Below are 20,003 nucleotides of genomic sequence, written 5' to 3'. Positions count from 1 at the left end.
GAAGTTTTTTCAGCTACGTAACTTCAATGAATGATCACGAATCTGAAGTTCTCCTTTTCAGTCCTTCAGGACATAACCAAAGAAACAAAGAGAAAACCAAAATGTATCCTCTTCTTTTCATATGCTTAGTTTTCTTCTTGCATCTTCGCTTTGTTTGGCATGTGCTGATTTTCTTGATTCTGGTTCTGTATTTAAGGTATTAATTTGTGATTATCCAAGGTCCTTTTAATGAGTTAATTCCAAACAGGAACAATCTACTCACACAATTGTTTGTCTTTTGGGATCCAAACCTGAATTTGGAGACAGGTGTGTTCACACCTCTATGTGTCACATATCATACATTTGATGAAACTGGGGCTTTGTAACTGATAAAGAATGTGAGTGAAGTGTAACAAAAATATATACAATTTTTACACCTCAGCAGTTTCGTCCTGAGTAGGACTGTCATTATAATTGTTTCTCTACACTTTTTTTCCCATTTAAAAAGGACAGTTACTAACTGCTTATGCCTAAGAAAATTAACAATGATATGAAAAAGACATTACTTTTTGTTTTACAAACCTTACCTCATGCAGCCACATGAGAACACTAAGAGTGTGTAGGTAATTGGCTTTCCTGCAGCCTGTGTTTTTAATTGCCTGGATATGCAATCAGCTCAAAGTACATTTCTTGTGCTCTAATGAATTTTAACATAAAGGTTTATTTCTAGATAGATCAGCATTGGGAGAGCTTTTCAGCTGTCTTATAAAAATAATTTAAAGTAACACATTGATACCGAAACCTTGCTACCCAAGAAATTAAACATAGAATTTATTATGCAATTGTGTGTGTATTTTACCTAATGACATCAAGGTGGTTTTTGAAAAAAACGCAGCATTCCCCAGAGTTTCGTTATATCATGGCAGTAGGTTGACATTGATTCAGGAATCGTTATAATTTAAATAAAGTTTGAGATATGCCATTTCAGGTGAAAAAGCTTATTTAATCCTTATGTAATTTTTAATTCACTCTTTGCATTTATTTGTGACTTGAAAAAGCAAGTAAATTAAGTTCTTCTTTCATGACAAAGTGTTTTGGATAAAAGACATCTACATGAATGCAATATGAGGAGGGCATGTCATTTCTCATCTGAAAAAGCCCCATCTACTTGTACTGTACAAATGACTGCAGCACAATGCATAGAGTATACATGAACATTTCATTAGTGTTGCTGCCAGAGTAAATAGGCAGCTGTTTTGAAATACCTCTGCTATCCATATTTATAGAAGGTAATCAAACAAATGCTTGTGTTGGATGTTGTTTGGGTTTGTACCTGCCTCTGATGTAGCTGTGACTGACTATGTCATTTAAACTACATGCAGCTCTTTTCCCACTTGTGAAGAGACATGATAATGGTTTTCTTCACATGGAAGTTACAAAGTCTGTAGATGGCTCAAGCTCTTGAGGAGGAAGGATTTCTATACTAGAGTCATGAAAGAGTGCAAGCATCTGCTGTGACACTGCTGTGAGCTCTCTTAATTGTCCTGTCCCACACTAATCTGCTAAGTGAACTTGTCACTAAGAGACAAATAACTTAAACTTCACTAAATAAAAAGTAGTAATTGTATTTACCCATCTTTGTTAAAAATTTTTGTACCTGCATACGCAATGAGCTCAAGGACAGCTATTTTTGTGATTGAAGATTTTGCTAGTTTGCCTCTCTCCCCACTCCTTGTAAGTCTGCATGAATAGTTATAATCAGAATTCCAGTCTGGACATATGGATGCATTTTGATTCATTTAATGCTCTTTAATTTCAGTCAAGTTTCATTGCAGGAAAGGATCCTGAGTCTCTTCCAAATACCTGTTCAAAGATTGTAGGAGGTCATGGTGGTTTACATTCAAAGCAAGTCTGATTTTAGTCAACTGTAATGGTAGCCAACTGCCTCTGGTAACTGTGCATCATTTCTGTATTTCTGTAAGTATGTATTTGCCTGTGATACTACTGCATATGCTGTATTTCAGGAAAAGCAGAGATTTCTGACAGATGTCCTACATGAAGTGATGTTGCTGGATGGGTTGGCCAGTTCACATCCAGTATCCCAGGAAGTGCAGCAAGCCTCAGACATCGACAGGGTGTTTGACTGGATTGCCTATAAAAAGGTGAGACTAACTAAGCTTATCTATATGATGCAGATAAGTCAGGAGCTATAAGAAGATCATGTTCCATCTGTACAAGAAATACCATTGTTAAACTATGTATGGGAAACTAATATGTGTGGAATGCATTTGGAATATTCTAAAGTGATTATAACCAATTACATTCAACATATCAAGTGTTAGTAAATGTTATAAATAAACTTGGGAGGCTGTCAAAATTCACTAACAAGATTTAGGGTTTTTTATTACTATTTATTTTTTTGACAGGGTCTGAATTGTGTTAGATGCTTTAAAAAGCAAAAGGATATGTAGTTTTTGTCCTATTGAAACTCTCTAGAAAACTTACCAAGGGCTGAATTTAAATGTAAAGTTTTTTCTATGCATAAGAGTTTTACTGTCAGCTAGTGAAAACTCTGAAGTCATTGCTGAACACTGGGAGTGGAGAAACTGCCTTCCTGTCTGGTGAAAGAATAGGTATTAAATTCAATCAATTTTAAATTGCATTTCAATGATTTGAAAGTCTTCTGGCCAGTTTCTGGATTCAGCAGCTTCGGTGCAGGAGTGAGAGGGTTTTCCCTCCTCCATAACATGACTGGGCTTGCTGTTAGCACATGGCCTGAAAGCTGGTGTTTCCCACCATACCATATTGCTTATTCTCTGCTACAGGCTATGACATATAAAATTGTGTATCATGGCCATATGTGTTTGCTGTGTGACACAGTGGCTGCTGCCTGCAGCCTTCCTGTACTGGAGCTCTCTGATGATGATTTGGTCACAAGGCCAATGACTGTGGCCTTTGTGTCTAACTATCTTTTCTTCTGCATTATTTTCTGTCTAACATCAGACTGTAGCAAAGCAGCATAGAACTGACTTGGTGACTGAACCTGCTCATTCTGGGATGAAAAAGAGGTGTTATCCTCTCTTGTAGTCATAAGCTATTCCTAGACTGCAATAACTTCACCTTGGTCTTCTTCCATGAAAGGATAATATGCCTGTAAGGATGGGCAAATCAGTGTGTGTGTATGTGTGGGTATATGTGACCATGTAATAAGTACCTATGATGGAATATAAAACCACAAAATACTTATGACAAGATTTTAAAATGCTGCAGTTGCTCAAGAGCCCAAGTAACATTTTCAAAAATCCCTTAAGTATGTTGGAAAATATTGCTCTAGGTCAATTAAGCTATAATAGCCAGCAGCTTTTAGCATACTGAATATTCCCATTGTTTAAATCTTTCAATCATATGCTTTCTGGTGATAGCTAGACCTTGGTAGGTTCGGAGGCTTATCTTACATGAGTATCTTCATATTTCAATCTAATTATTTTTGCTAATTTATACAGTAATAGCACTATCTTACAGTTAACTGTAGTACATGACAATTTTATGAATACTGCAATCATCGAGTAATTTTCATTTACATTGAAATGACAAATAGGACAATAGGACATATCTGTATACTGATAGCTATTTTATGCAGGCTAATAGGATCAGTCTGTTTTTTGTGGAGATTATAGTACAAAATTTGTCTTGTATCTATCTGTGTAAATGTTCCTTTTTCAGTAACAGTGGCCATGCCCAGTGGATACAGCAGCATCTCTCCACTTAGCTGCTCTAGTGGCCAGTTCCCCTTAGGTGACATTGGATGTGTTCATATCAGGGCACGATCCTGTAAATTTTGAGCCCAGTTACCAGATCTAGCAAACTACCTTAGGAAATGGCAGTAGCAGAATTTACTTACACACTTTCATAGGTGAGGAGATTAAAATAACCACTTTTTCACCTACGAGGTTTTTCTTTTTCCTGTCTGGTAATTTGTCTGTCTGCTATTCTCTGTAGCTGTTTATCCTTTTGGTTTAAGATACAAGCTTAATTATATAATAGGAAGCATAAAAGTTAATTAACAGCATACAAGCCTATTGTTTAATGGGAAGAAACTTTCCTGACTTACTTTGTAGCTGTTCTTTTCAGTACCTTCCTTGAAACACCTTACACTGTTCCTTCTGAGGATAAATTAGAGCAAATTTAACATAACTTACATAGTTTCTTTCCTAGAAAATCTTGTATGCATGCATTCATTGCTTACACTGAAAATCAGCTTTGGAAATAAGTTTATTTATTAGATACCCAGAATAGAGCCTATTCCTCTAGCTCTCTAGTGTCTACTAGTGTAAATGCTGTGGTGAATAGTATGTTGGTAAAATCCAAACTGTAAAATTACATTGAAGCTTTCACCTGATCAGGTGTGGGCTCAAATATTTTCAGGTGCCACAAAGCCCTTGACACACAATGAGCCCTGCTGGAGGAAAATTATTACTGGTGTTTCTGGGATGACTTTTTGGTTGTCTTTGGTTGAGTGACTTTTTAAATCGCTGTAAATCATTAGGCTGTCGGGAATTTTTTTCTCTTAACTCTACTAAACTTTGGGTCAGGACCATCAGTGAGGACTTTTCTACGGTCTTAAATAAAATATTTTTAAAGAGTTTACTACTATGTGCAGCATCCATTCCCTGCATTTTAGATTTTTTTTCATTGTCTTTTAACTTTTTATTTAAATGTCCATCTTGTGCTCCCTGAGTGCTTGCATTGCCCATGTGATCTCTATTATCTCTTCACAATTTTCTCCATGATATTGAAATGATGAAACTTTCTCTGATGTAAGTTTTGTTCAGTGAAATGACAGTCATAGAATGTTCTTGTAATTTCATTGTCTTTACTGTCATCAATATGGTATAAATCAGACACCGTTAAAGTACCCATCTCTGCTAGACACTCAGCTGTCATTCTAAAGTCATGCCTTTTTCTACACACTTCAGAAATGACCATTGAAAACGTGCTATTTAGTTGCCTCACAGTTGAATATATTTTTCATTTCTACTTTCTCATCCTTGGTGATTGCATGTATGAAGAAATCCAGGACATAAACCACATGGCATTCAGGTAATCCCACAAGCAGAGTGAAGCAGACACTACAGCTTGGCAACACACAATGTTTTTCCACTTAAATGGTTGAGGGTAAAGCTTGCCTCTTTGAAAAGCATCATGCTAGTCATTCTTCAGATAGAAGCCTGTCATCCTCCACTAGGGCCACAAATAAGTAGAGAAAAAATGAGAAGTCGTGATAGTTCATTAATAAACAGTACTGGTAGATGATTCAAGGCACTCAAGTTGCATCAGAGAGTGCATATATCTTCCCAGTGCAGCTGGAAGTGAGATAGTGTCCTCCCACGATGACGGGAAAAGTGGTTATATCCCAAGTGCAGTAGAAAATATAGCCTGTTGAACACAAGAGTAGAACTGAGAATTGTTAAATCAAAGCAAAAAGCGTGACAGCCTTTCCACACCAGAAATAACTGACAGCAGGAATCATAGCCCTGGAGAGCTGCAGCATCAGAGGAAGAGAGAGTGCAGCAAGAATACACGAGGAGCAACAATCAGCATGGAAAAACCAGCTCTAATAAAATGGAGAAACAAGGCAGCTGCATCTCAAAGGCAACAGCCAGACCCAGAGCAACCTGAGGGAGAGCCATCTCAGACAGAACTAAAGGAGTCATAGCCCTAGATGAGCAGCCACAGCCAGACAAGAGAAGGGATGAAAGGACATCTAGGGAGCCAGATATCTGAAGTCAGTTCAGTCAGCCTGCTGCATGCTTTGAAGTGTGCTGGTTGGAGATTCTGGCAGCAATCAGTGCAGGCAAGACCATTATGATGGAGTGTAGCTATAAAAGTACCCCCAAAAGAATATGCCTTGGTAAGTGACAAACAATAATCAAAACAAGGAAGAGGATGACTGGAATAGGGAAGAATATTCATTGTTTCCTTCCATGTAAGCTAAATTAACCTCAGCAGTGAGACCAGTTACTGACCCTGACTTTATAATGCGAACAATTAATTATTTCCTAAACCCTTGTATGTATAACTTTCTTTTCCTTTTTAACTCTATTCCACATCTTTAAAATTTCCTTTTTCTTCTTTCAGTGTCAGGTGATGGAAGGAAGATTTATTTCGAATAGTAATAAAGGGAAACCATGCTTCCTGCTTCCCCTCAAAAGCAACATTCTGCATTAGGAGATCTGTTCAACTAAAACTTTACACAAAGAAAAATGCACAGCTTCCCTGCATTCTGGCAAAGGAGAATTTAAGAAATTGAAAACAGTGGCTTGCTCACCCTTTTGGGTGTAATTCTCTTTGAAAATTTACAATGTAGCATGTTCTGCAAGAATGTGGAAGAACAGGAGGGCTAATGCAGTCACTGGAAAGGCTCTCTAAAAACTTCATTTTTTTACTTCTGTTCCTCAGGCACTGGGAAGCACAATCACACTGAAATAACAAAATAAAACCAAACCAAAACAAAAACCCCAAACCACTACCCCATATTCTGTTCAGGAATAGTAGTTTATAAGAAAGCCAGTTCATGAGTGCAATGAAATTGTGATGATGTGCATCTCTGAAGTGACAAAAGAGTAGGAGTAGGTCATTAACAATTAAAGAAATGCTAGATAAATCCCTAAAAATTGTACAATAGGTTTTATTTTTAATTTTTCTTTAGTTGAATTGATAGCATAAGGTGGTATCAGACTAGTTGAAAGTCTTACAATACAATAGAGATGGCTTTGGAACCCCTTCACTTGACATGGTAAAGGAAGAGCTTTTTGTTTTCCCCATTTTAGCTGTACTGTTGTCTGTGGGTGCCATTAAGTCCAGAGGGTGCACATTTGTGTGATGCTGATTTTTCTTCCATGACTTGTGAGTGCAACAGGTCAGTGCTCAGATTGCAGAAGGTGCTTTCAGGAGCCATTTGTTCCTAATGCATTGTAACAGAGGAGGTATCTTGTAATGAAAATAATGTCTTTCTGTTCAGATAAAAAGGCTGTAGGTTGTTACTGCTTCCTGTATGAAAGTCATTGAAATGCAATCAGTGATACCAACAGGTTCAAGTTCAGAGCAGCTCCAAGAGTGCTTGTCCTGAAGTATGGAGGCTGTCCCAGTTTAGCTGGTGGCTGCCAATGCTTAAAGCTAGACAGGTGCTTCAAGATACTTAAAATACTTACTTTAACTCATCTTCCTACCATCCTGACTCAAGCAGGAGCAAATGGTCTTTAACCCTTTACACTGGTTCGTGTATTCTAGTTATTATTTTCTGAAGAAGAAACATGGAAACTGCAGTGTGTGGTATAAGCAGCTACACATGGACAGTGCTTCAGGAGTGTTATGTATTCCACATGCCAGGGACAATTGCATATGGGTTTGACTGGAAATAATAAAGATGGAGCACAAATGTTAATAAAAGCATTTTATTTTAAAGAAGAGCTTATTAGAGTAGACCACTCCATGAAGGCAGAGTTGTCGGGAGGACACAACCTGTTGTGGTCCAAGCCTTCTTTCTGTTTCCCATGGAAAGGCTGTGGCAAAATGGCAGCTCCTAAGGGCTGGAGAAGATGATCAAAGCAGAAATGGCGACAGTAGGTGTAGACACCATGTCCTACCATCCTTCCTTCGCCAAAAGCCATTAAAAGGAACAAAATAGTGCATCTGTGTCTCAGATATTTTCATGACTTAAAATAGTGTTCATAAAGACAGGTATACATGGAGGTAGTTGCACTTGCACTTGACATGCACTTGCCTTTTCTGCCTTTCTGTTTCTGCTTTCTAATGATCATTTTCAGCAAAGGGCAAAGCAGAAAGTTACACGTATTTTCTTTTTTTTTGCCCTGAAGGAGTCAAAAAAAAATGCCCGTGTACAGACAAGGGCTGATGTTGCTGATACACATCCTGGTTTAGATCAATAAACAGAAGAGCAAGGTACAAGTGTTAAAGTAACTTGGAAGAAAAGGTAAGAATTAGAAATAGAAAATAAATTTGAGTTAGTGAAATAGAACAAAAGGAACAAAAAACTTGACATAAGAATATGGTCAATATTTTGATCAAAATATTATCCTGTAAGATTTCTATTCAAAAGGGGACTCTTTAGAAAAACCTCTGGAACACTTTTGTTGTTGTTGCTGTTCTTTTTAAAGATATGTTTCAGATATGTTTAAAGATATGATAAAGATATGTTGATCTTGACTGGATAACTTATGGAGCTTAAAGGAGGTATTAAAAAAGAGAAATTAGAATGGCAGGTTTAGTTATAGATAGTTGCAAATCAGTCTTAGGCAAATGGATTGAGATTCTTATGTGGTATTTAGTGAACTAAAAAAGAATAGTAATTTTTCTTGAAGATTTTTATATAAAGGCAGTTAATAAAAAAGTGTAATGTTCCTTTGTCCTTGTCACTGGTGTCAGAACATGTAAGAGGGATTTTGGTGCTGAGGCCAAGTAAAACTCCTGTTGTAAGTTGAGTCACGATAGCATTTTCTCTGGGCAATGGATAATATTTTATTATTCAAGGAAAATGATATGACAATATCCAGCTGAAGGATATGATTAGTTATGGTCATACACCCCTGAATTTTCTTCTTTGTGTCATGTTCCTTAAATTTGTGATCGAATTTATGACTAAGACAAGTATTTTGCCAAAGCCATCTTACTGTCTGACCATTTTGGTGTTATCCAGCCTTAGAAGAGCTGTGTTTGTCAGAATAGAAAATGATTATTATTTCCAAGTGAAAAACTCTCCTTGAATATAATGTTGCTTTTTCAGTGATGTTTTGGCATCAGATAAATGGCCTTTCATTCTGTAAAATTCATTCTGTAAGGTGCTTTTATGCATCTTTGAGGATTTAAAAAAAACATTACAGGTATTTTGCAGGTATACTTGCTGATTTGAAAAATAGTGGTTTACCCATGCTATTAATAAAGTTTTAAAAACCATGTAAGTTTATTTTTTTTTATTAAAACATGTCCTGTTTTTATTGCTGAATATAAACAGCATGTTAATTTGTGAGTGTGCACTGCCTGATAAGTAAATATCAATTGGAAATTCTGTTGCTTTAAAAAGTAAAGAAGATTAATTGACTGATTTTTTTTCTAGTCTGTATCATTAAAATCAAGTAGGGATGGTTTTGTTTGGTCCCTTATAGTCCCTTAATGTTTAACAAGTATTGCCAAGTGCAGGGAAACCAGTGAGAGCCACAATCAGCCAGGTACATAGCTGTTCAACTTTATGTGTGTAGGAATTTATTTGGATTTTATTTGGGTTGCTTGTGTGCTTAAGGTACTTCAGTGCATCACTGAATGATTGCCTGGGTGAAGACCCTCAGGATAGTCTCATACTGTGACATTTGGTACCAGTGTGTTGCATGATCTGCATATACCTATCTCCTTCTGTATTTCTTCCCTTGGCTTTTATGTGGGTTATCCAGAGACAAAGCCTCTAGGAATTAAGTTAAACATTTTACATTTCTGTCACAGGGAGGAAATCATAAGCACATGTTTACTCATTTAAACAAGTATGTTCTGTTACCCTAATGAAATAAGGAAGCATTTGCATGTATCAAATTCACTTGCATTAAGCTTCATTTTTTCTTGTAATATTTGGAGGTGCCATTGGAGAATACAGAAGATAGCTATGCTGTTGTATTACAGTGCTCAGTTTCTGAAAATGAAAGAGGAATTTAGTGTTGGTGACTCATGATACAATCTAATTAATTCCCTGAAAAGAATTTCTCAGTGGGTACTTATGCAGTTCTCAGAGATGAGATAGTTTTGATAGAGACAGCTGAAGAATTCCAGAGAAGCCTTTGCAATTATCTCTGCTGTTACAGCTTGATAGAAGTGCTTTAACAGAGATCTCTCTGGAGCCTGCAACAGGATCATGTTGTAACTGATGCCGTGAATAGGACACTCTTGTTCCATAATTGTCAGAGTAAGGCCACATAAGATAAAAGACTGTTCAGGTGATAAAGGTAGGAAAGTAAAATACATTTCAGCATAACCTTCTGAGTGGGAGCTGAGGAATGACTGCACTTCTTTCCTTTGTGGGAAAATTAAAAAAAAAAAGGAAAAAAATAAAAAGGAGAGCATACAGTGAATGTGTTTGCTTAAGGAAATGCAGCTGAAATGCAATACTTGTGTTTGAAAGTGGACCCAGTGTTCAGTTCATACAGGAGAATTCAGTAAATTCAGTGCACTGCATGTAGTGTAACACGTCACACTACTTACATCAGTTAACCAAATTTTTAAATAATTCATTTTCATACGTATACCTCTGTCTACCTCTCTGCTCTTCTTTGAGCAAATTCCACAGGTGTGACTTAGTCAAAACATACTTCTTTTATGTTAGATATCTCCAAGATGCAGCATATTTACTTTTGGGTTTAAAAAAAAAAAAAAAGTAAGTCTTTTTTTAAATGTCACATTTTTGCTATGTGTTTGATGTATATTATTCTTTTGCGTTAATTCATGCTGTGTTTTTTCTCAATAAGCTAAATTTCATGGGGTATCCAGCTGTGGTTGCTTAGTACCAACAAAGAATGATTGTTTTGAAAAACGTGACTTGGATATTACTTGTTGGCTAGTGTTCATATTGCAAAATTAAAGTGCAAATATGCATTCTTTGTATAAGTGCTTGGTAACGCGCTCTTCTAATATTTTAAATGAACTTAGACTCACAGAATTGCCCCAGATTTTGAGAACTAAAGGATAATGTATGAATTTAAGAAATTTAAGCTGAAATGAAATGATACTCCCTCACTTAAAAGCTGATTTGATTGTGGATATCCTTAGGCTTCTATTTGACAGAGAACTGTAAAAATATGTTCAACATTTAAAAGAAAAAACCACAACCTGTATGCTGCTTCTATTACATTCACAGTTCTAAAAGAAAGTTCTTCTTTGTGTGTTTCATGAAGAGAAGATATGTTTCAATCTGTAAACACATTAGCCAAAATTTGGAAGTTTTTCTGTGTTATGAGGTGATTCTGGTGAGCTAGTGTAGGCCTGACTGACTGTATGCAACAGGTTTATAAGCTGTTTATAAGCTCTGGCTTATTTAGTGAGACCATATCATGGTCAAAGTGTAAAATGGGGACTGAGATTTTTAAGGATCTACCAGGGGAGTGCAATGAATTTTTTGTGCTGGATGTTCCTGCTGAAGAGCAGGTTAATTCCCATGCTCAGTTTATTCTTTGTAACAGGTTGCAGAAACCACCAATTTGAGGTAGGTGTGTGGGAAACACTAGCTAAAAGAACTGTTAGTTGTTAGAAAGTCTGCAGATCTGAGTGGCATCCACTTGCACCTTGTGAGGATAACTTGGTAACAAGTGGATGCCACTCAGATAGGGAGCTGCAGAACTGGCAGTGGGATGTAGACCATCCTAACAAATAGTTGCCATGCCAGAGCATTGCTTGGGAGCTATAGGCTGGTGAGTTTGTCTTCCTTCTCCAGTGAAATGGGGACTCCATAGGGTATAAAGGGTAAGATAAGTGAGCACATGGATTAATATGTTGATCTTGACTAGTCATCACTGCTGCAAAGGGGAATTTGTTCTTACTATCCAGCTGGAGTTCTTGAGGGGAGAGTGAGAAGAAAATGGATTTTAAAAAAGTTTTTGACAAGGCACGCCACCTATAGCTCAGGGTAAATCATTTAAGGAGAGAACTATTTAAAGTGTGTGTACTGTGGCTGATTAATTAAAAACCACCAATACTAGTATACATCAGGTATATAGTACTAGCCGTGAAATTTTGTAATTGATTCTCATCTTAAATCAGAAGGTCTTTATGAAAGAATGATGCCTTTGTGTGTGCCTGTGTGTGGTCTGAGTCTTGTTTTAATCAGTGAAAAGGAAGCTGATTATAAGAACTTACTATTGATAACAATAGCTCTAACAGTATGAATAAAATTTAGTGTAATTGAGGCAGAGGATAGAGTAATTCTCTATAGTTATAGAGTATTAGTTATAGTTATTTATAGCTATTTCTCTTAGCTAGAGAGAAGGTAACCTTAATCCTGAATTGCAGGTTTATCAGCACACAGAAAAATAACTAGGTCTTTTGTTTGTGTCCCACTGAATTTGAAAAACAGGTGGTGTTATTACATATTAATCTAGACTGATTTTGAATTGACTACTGCACAATAGAAGAAAGTTAATAAATCACCTGTATTTAGTTTTTAGTTTTGTTTATTTAATGAGAAGAGGAAGCAAAATGGATGGGTAGAGATTTTATGGAAAATTGATGTATTAAATTTCTGGTTTAGAACCTCAGTTATGTAATTTTTTCTGGTAGTTCAGTATTCTCCTCCTCAGCATCTCACTCCCTGCTTGCACCTTGGATACCATGGGGATGTTTTTCTAACAGGATCATTCCTGATTTTAGTTTTTGTGTCACAAAAGTATTTTTATGAACTAAATCAAACAGTTTTAATTCCTCAAGAAGAGTGGTGAGGTGGACATTCAGAAGAGATAAATTGAGGTGCATGTAATTACTATGATTGATACTTGGTGTTACATGAGATAATTGATAGGGAAGCCTGCACGATGCTGTATTGGCCCTCGCAAACTCCAGGAGGTGTTTACCCACTGTTAACTTTTTCATGATTTTTAATGTTTTGTGATTTACAGGGTAAAATATCTTCAGAGAGATTGATGTCATCTCACTTGAGATGGTCACCATATAGACACTTGCAACTGAGTAGCCCCCCATCTCCCTGTATCATCAGTGAAGATTAACAGGCATCTTCAGGGTGAAATTCATATGTCCTATTTTAGATGTATGTCTTTGGATGAATCAGGATGAACTGAAGTTCTTGCTTCTCTCTCCTTTGCCTTTAAAGGAGGTCTAGGCAGCTGCCTCAGCTGTGTACAACTGAGTAAGCATCACTTAGCTACAATGCAGGTATTTGCACTCAGTTAGATGAATCTCAATCCTACGGTTAAAACAAAAACAATGAAGCATACAAAAGCACAACTAAAAAGAAATAGAAGTTGATATTGAAGGAAAAAAATGAAAAATTTTGTGGAAAGAAGGATGGAAGAGCTGTGTGTTTTCCAGGTCATCCTACTATGATCTCTTTTCCTTTTCTAATGCATTTTCAGAACAATCAATTATTTTGCCCTTACAAAGTAAATCAGCTGTAGTTCATGGTTTCTGGTTTGTGTTGCTGACATTTTTCTCACATGAGAACTTTTTAGAATAATGACATAATTTTTGGTTCTTCAAAGAATAATGCTGAAGGAGTTTCTAGCTTATTTGTATCTCTTCACATTTGGCCTCTTGTCCCTGCCTCTTGCCTTCTACATAACCCTATGTGTTGGTTTGCTGATTTTTTTATTGTTCCCTTCCCTGCAACTGCTTCACCAGTTCTTTATTTCAAGTGCTCTTCTTTGCTTTCTGTTCAGTATAGAACATCTACCTTCAGCTAGCAGGCACTCTGCCCTCTCTCCATGGCTTTCTGTTGAATACCTACCCTTGCTAGTCTTCTTAAGTAAAAGTATGGTGTGTAGAATAAAGTGAGAGATTATATTTGTTATTTTACTGTATGTATGAAAGGATCACACTGGTTTTGTACCTCCACAATTCAGGAGTTCCCCCAGAACAGGGAATCAATCTCTGTATGGTCTTTTTGGACAGTGCAGTTGAATGAATCTCACTGCACTTTAGACATCTGCGGCACAGATGTGTACATATGAGCTAGTCACTCAAGCCTGCTTTTGGAGTGAATTACAAGAGGTGAGTGCTTTTAGAGTACAATTCCCCCCCATCTAAGGTTTACCTTAAGATTAGATAAAATGCATCCAGAGGTGACTCGTGAAGCCCAACAACTGTAAGGGAAATCTAAACAGCTAAAGTGATTATAGTTGCAGGTGTTACAAATACCTGCATTGAATCAAGTATATCACTTCCTGTGTGGCTCTGTCGCAGTACTGTATTGTAGTAGTAGTAGTCATGTTTTTGTGGGTTCCTACATAAGACTTAGTTTGTTTCCTGTTAGATAAAATTCCATTCAGTACTATCTTTTGTATTAAAAAAAATTTACAAGATGCAAGTTGCAAGTGAAACAATTAATTAAGGAATTTCAAGTATAATAAAATTAAGATATTCAATAAGTTGTAGAATTAAATTGACTTACAGTAATTGTGATCTGTAACGACATAAGAGGATCAAGATGTAGAAGTGGGTCTTTAAAAATTAGTTAAAACTAATCTGGGATCAAGGATAAAATCACATTATTTTATGATGGCATGGAGAGAATTAGGCTACATGGAGACAGTGGGACTGAATAGCTTAGCTCAGCTCTGCGTTTTGTAGATTTCAAAGACGTGTTCAGTTTGCATACAAGAAATTCTTCTAAGTTTGGTTATAGCTTGTCTTTGCCATGTTGTGAGTATACAAGTTTCTTCAGGAGAAGAAAGTACATAAACTTTCATCCCTTCAGGCAGTGTTGGCTAACTGTCCATGAGTGAGCCTTTTCCCAAGAGCACTTTGCAAAAAAGAGCTGTATGTGCCTAATTTCCATGAAGTAGCCAACATATTCTACTTTCCTTTCCTATAGCAGTGGAATATCAATGCTGAGGCTGAGAAAGCTTCAGCTGTATCATAGGTTATACAAGGATCACCCAAATCCTCATATAACAAGTATAGGTTATATGAGGATCTGGGTGATCTTTGGCAAGTGATTTCACTAGGGTGTGCCACAGTTTCCTTTTAATTTGCAGAATATTGGCATTAATCTTAGTGAGATCTGCTAATGAGCAGTGCTTCTCCAGACCCAGGTAGTGCCATTAATCATTGGATGAATAACTAGTGTATTTGTCCGGGTAGACAAATTAAGATAGGGTACAATGGCTTAAGGCAAATCAGATTTTACACTGACAGGAACTAGGTATGTTTTTTGAATAGGAAAGAATTGCTTTCCACTAGACCTCTTAAACTAATGTGCTTTACCTCTTGACAAGGTACTGAGTCATCCACTGCCTGGAGGAAAGCACTTAAATCATCAATAAACAGTCATTCTGCCCAGCAGGAGAGGCAAGTTTGCTTCTCAAGACATCCTGTGTTGTTTGTTCCTCTATTGGACAAAGGTTGGCGAAACAGAAGTGGCTCTGAGAGTCAAGTGGGGAGCAGGCTCCTTGCATGTCAGGGTGTTCAGAGATTGATGCTGGTAGGTTCCAAAGGGCATCTACTGCACCAGGACAGATTTGTTGGGATTTTTCTGCAGGTTTGGGTCTAGGTCAAGAAGCTTTTGGAAGGTATGGCACTCCATCAATGTATTCTGTTTTTCCTATAACTGAACTTACTGCACATACCTTCTGCACCTCCCACGACCCTCTGTTTAGGGTCATCTTCCAAGCTTCCCCTTTCAGTAAGCCACTCTTCTTTATGCCAGTTACTCTCTATACCTCTTGCTTTTTATCCTTCTGCCTGCAAACCTGTTTTGCTTCCTCCCTAGTTAGAGTGCCAGTTTTTGCTGCCTTATCCTGCTCTGCTTTCCAGAGCTGTGAATGTCTGGAGAGCTTCTGTGCTTCTTATGAATGTATTATGGTTCTCTGTTCTGCCTACTCTCAAAAGTTCAGGAAAGGTGAAATGAATGGTTTCCTCCCATTTCTTTTCCCTCCACACCAAGGGCTTCATTTGCTCTTGTTTCTTCTCCCATCTCTCGAAGACACTTTTCCCCCTCTTAAGGTTCTCTTGCTTTTTTGAATCCATTCTCTTCCTGAAACAAGTCAAGAAAGCATTTGCTTTCCCTGAGTGGGGAAGATGGCAGAATTGTGACAAGCCTATTGTTCTGCAAACTCTAAGTAGGGATTCTGAGTTTCCTGAAGGTAATTAATTGGTAGACAGTACTTCTAAAGTAGCTGTGAAAAGAGATCTATCTTGAGAGAATAGTCCTGTCTTTGTGCCTTGACTCTCCATTCAGTTTTTGCTTGCTGTTTTATTTTGTCTGCTGTATAATATGACCAGCTATCCAACATGTGTCTAAATGTTACCTGTGAGGGGAATTCTGTAATTTCTTTACATGTACATTATAGTTCTTGGTCTCTGGATAGAAAAAAAGACTCTATTAGCTTGCTTACTTTTTACAGAAGTCAGTAGAGTCAAGGTGCTTATATATGTCTTTCGTTACTATGTGAAGTTTACCTGTGAGGAAGAAACCAGGGCATCCTGGAATACTAAATAGTGAGTAGGAAAAAAGATGTGTGATGAATGGAAAAATGTCATTTTGTCTGATATGTTTTATGGGTTTTTTGTTTCTGCTACAGATGTTTTGGATTGCCCTGACCAAGTTACTTACAGAATAAGTAGGATTTACCTATTTATGAGATTAAAAAAAAATCTTCTGTTTATCTGCTTAAACAGATTTATCTACTGTTTATCTACTTAAATGTCTCTGAGAACTTCACTCAATCTGTTTCTCTCATAATATAAGGGCAATAATGTTTCCTGACCTATGGTATTGTCTGCACAGGTAATAATCTGTTTTGAAAGGTGTTACTTCCTATTCTGCAATGTGTTCCAGACATGATTTGTCTTCCAGTAAGATTATATACCACCATAACAACATACCCTAGTGCTAATAATGCAAAAATTGTGCTTTGGTTTATTCACTATTCAATTCCTAAAAGCATCTCAGTTACTCTGCAACCTATATAGTGTTTGGTTTTGCTGCCTGTATGAAGGACTTGTGTTTTCTTACAACTTAGTAATAATTTACAAATATTTTTGATTTATGTCATTATTTCAAGCGTTGCTTATTACAGATCCATTCAGTGCTTAAAAATAGTCACTGTATAAAAAAATAAGTGGAACATGTGTAAAATGATCTAAAAATTGGACAAAAGTTAAATTTCCAAACTATCATGAACTTTAATTTAGCAGGAAAAGACATAGAGCCTTGTTTTGAAAGCTGAAGCTAGATAAATTCAAGTAAATGAAACTAGATATCTTCCAATTAGTAAAAAGGTGTGTAGTTTCACTGTGAGAGTAAACATTAGTTGTGACACATTAGATAGTACTCTGAAACATTATTCTGATCTTGAATTTTCTAAAATGGAAAGAGAAACCATAGGGTTTTCTGCCTAAATTACTAAATTAATGCAGAACAAATGTTATATAAGTCATTTTGGCTTTAGAATCTGTAAATTTTTGAATCTGTGTAATGTTCCCTCTTTCTTTATTATTGTCTGATTGAGTGTTAACCTAATTTATGGTCCTTCATCTCTAGATGAGGTGGTTGAGTTCTAGCATCATGTTTTCTTCAAGCCTTTAATTAATGGATTTGCAATCACAAGTGTCCTCCCTCTTGTATGGTGATCAGTACTAAGTAAAACATTTAAATATAGGGATTGGAAGACTGTCTTGAAATTATATGGTAAAGTGGGATATTATAGCTAAATGGTCACATCAGATATTATAGCCAAATGGTCACATCTGCAAAGTTATTTCTGCTTGAAATAGAGCACTTGGTCAAAGGGAAAATACACAGCAACTGTGTTTCTGAGAGTGTGTGAGAAGATGCTTAAAAGGATGCTTAAAAAAAGCTGCTCTTGCAAGTATCTGTCTGCTTCTTGCAGTAAGTACTGGGATTTAGAATCACTTGTCTTTTAGATCTCTATGCTTTGCCTGAAGAGGAAGAGGCTAAGAACTGCTATAAGTAGAGAAAGAGTGCTATACAAGTACTTACCTCTTTGCACGATCGTCTGGAAAATAACCTGACTATTAATAGGTCAAATATATATATCCACATCTTATAAAATTCTAATGGAAATTATTTGCTTTTAGTCCCCAGATCTTGAAGGTGTTACAAAGGGAAGTAGCATCACTGAATCCTAATGTACAATAGTGTAATGGAGATAAAAGTATTGTGAATAATCACTGAGGTAGAATTTGCAGTTGACACTATTTCTTTGCTCTCAATTAAAACTGGGCCTTTCTGTTGAGTGCATAGAAGGGTTGGGGTCAGTCACCTCAGTCACCTGTGGAACTGACACATGCATGCTCCAGCAGTAGGGAGAGTCTGTTGTTTGACCTGCGCCTTATTCAACATATGGGGCAGGATATTAGCACTTATTATCACTTATTAACGCTTATTATGACTTTGCCTCCTCACTTTTCCTAGTAAGCATTTGCATTATCTGCTCTCTCTCTCTTTCATTCTAGCAGAAATTAAGATTGTATAAGTTACAGGTTTCAGGCATATTAGTGTTGGGTGGAAATGCCTGCTTCTGAGTGTATTTATTGTGTTATATTGGAATTCAAAACCGGTAACTTCGTTTCTCTATTATTTCCCATAGGGTGCAGCTCTGATTCGAATGTTGGCTAGCTTTATGGGTCACTCAGTGTTTCAAATGGGCTTACAAGTAAGTAAAGGCATTTCCATCTTTGTGTAGATGTGTATTTCTAGCAGTTTCTCTTGCTCCCTCTTTTTTCTTTTGAAGCTATATTTGCATCAATTTCTGGAAATGTTTCTTTACCTTAGGACCATCTGAAGTACCACCATGTCCCTGAAACTGAATTTGATTGAAGATGCAGTTTCACCTATATTTCTTGATGTATGAAGTGATTGTACTTCAACTGGCATACAGTTTTGTGTAGAGTGCCACATAAAAGCCACTTTATCCATATGACAAATATGTGAAGGACTAGCTGAGGAAGTAACTACTTCTCTTCACCTGCGTTTCACTGCTGGTCTAACAAATAATAACAATATAAGCCAGCTGGAAAATAAACAGCCCTAAAATGAATAATGCTTTTCAGATAAATATTTTGCCATGCTTTCCTCCATAGCAAAATCCTTGAGCTTTATTTTTACCTTCAATAAGCATGGAGTGCTCTCTGCCTTAACGATGTTTTGAAAACTCACTCTGTCTTTTAAAAGAAATTTGAAGAGGTAACATTTCTATGGAAAGAGAAAGAAATTCAACATGCTGATTACCAAGGATGAACTCCTTTCAGCAATAATTCAGGACAAAGGAGTGTTTTGTAAACTATTTAAAAACAAACAAGCCAAAGCATAAAAAACAATGCAATTCCCTCTATTCCATTGAAATCTGCTTGAGTAAATCATGTTACAGGCAGCTGTGATTGATGAATTATGTATGATACAGCCTGCTACTTAGAAGTGTCCTTTAAAGTAAATTGATGTTCACCTGAAATACAATTATGCTAAGTTGGAAGGAGTAATCAATCTTATCTGTTCTTAGTAAGCTTTTCATTTTGAAATTTAAATAAACTACGTCTAGGATCAGGTCATTTTTTAACAGAATAATTCTACCTCTAACCAAAATAAATTGGAAGATAAAATATAAACCAAAAATTAAATGAATGCATTGGTCATGTCAGAGCGGTATTTTCCGTGCAAAGGCAATGAAAGGAAACTTGCTGAGGAAATGCAGCTTTTTGGAGAATTTACAGTACAATCAGGGTTTGTAGCATAACTTACTCATGGGACCAGCTTGATCATTTGCTTAGTTGTAACACCAAGTCAGATCAATTAGATAAATTTCTCATCCAGATGAGAATTCTTTAAATCAGAAGTTTCCTTCATAAAATTTTGTGTATATCAAGGGTAAAACCATCATGTCATTTAAAACAGTAAGACTTCTGTCCTTAGTCTAGCAAACTCCATATTCCAGCCAGAAACTTCTGTTTGGACAGATCCATTCATAGAGGATTTCAGTAGCACTTTTTCCCAGTGGAGTATGTCACTCAGGGTTTTAGAAAGGAAAAGTTTGTGTACATCTTAAACCCTGTTTTTCTGTTTTCTTCTATGTTTGCCTGCGAAATAACAGTGTGCAAGTTGTCTTGAGATAGACTGAGAAAAAAGCTCAGATCAAAGAATAGCTATGCAGGGATTAATCATAATTACCATAAAGTTGTAATGGAGCTTTGGTTTTTGATTTGAATGGTTTCCTATTATTTCTGCTTCTCACTGGTTTGGCTCTGAATAGAAACCATTCTGTTTGCTCATGAAAGTCTATGAA

General features: G+C 36.6%; 1 protein-coding gene across 1 annotated transcript in view; it reads left to right on the top strand.

Annotated features, from left to right (window-relative positions):
• Positions 1–20,003, top strand: part of TRHDE (thyrotropin releasing hormone degrading enzyme) — a 210,068-nt gene that overhangs the window by 95,593 nt on the left and 94,472 nt on the right. Inside the window, exons 6-7 of the mRNA XM_054631593.2 lie at positions 2,004–2,141; positions 18,315–18,380. Coding sequence (XP_054487568.1) covers positions 2,004–2,141; positions 18,315–18,380 — 204 coding nt within the window. The remainder of the gene's footprint in view (positions 1–2,003; positions 2,142–18,314; positions 18,381–20,003) is intronic.

Source organism: Agelaius phoeniceus, chromosome 5 (genome assembly GCF_051311805.1).
Source record: "Agelaius phoeniceus isolate bAgePho1 chromosome 5, bAgePho1.hap1, whole genome shotgun sequence".
Taxonomy (NCBI): domain Eukaryota; kingdom Metazoa; phylum Chordata; class Aves; order Passeriformes; family Icteridae; genus Agelaius; species Agelaius phoeniceus.
This window is presented reverse-complemented; position numbering and strand designations above follow the sequence as displayed.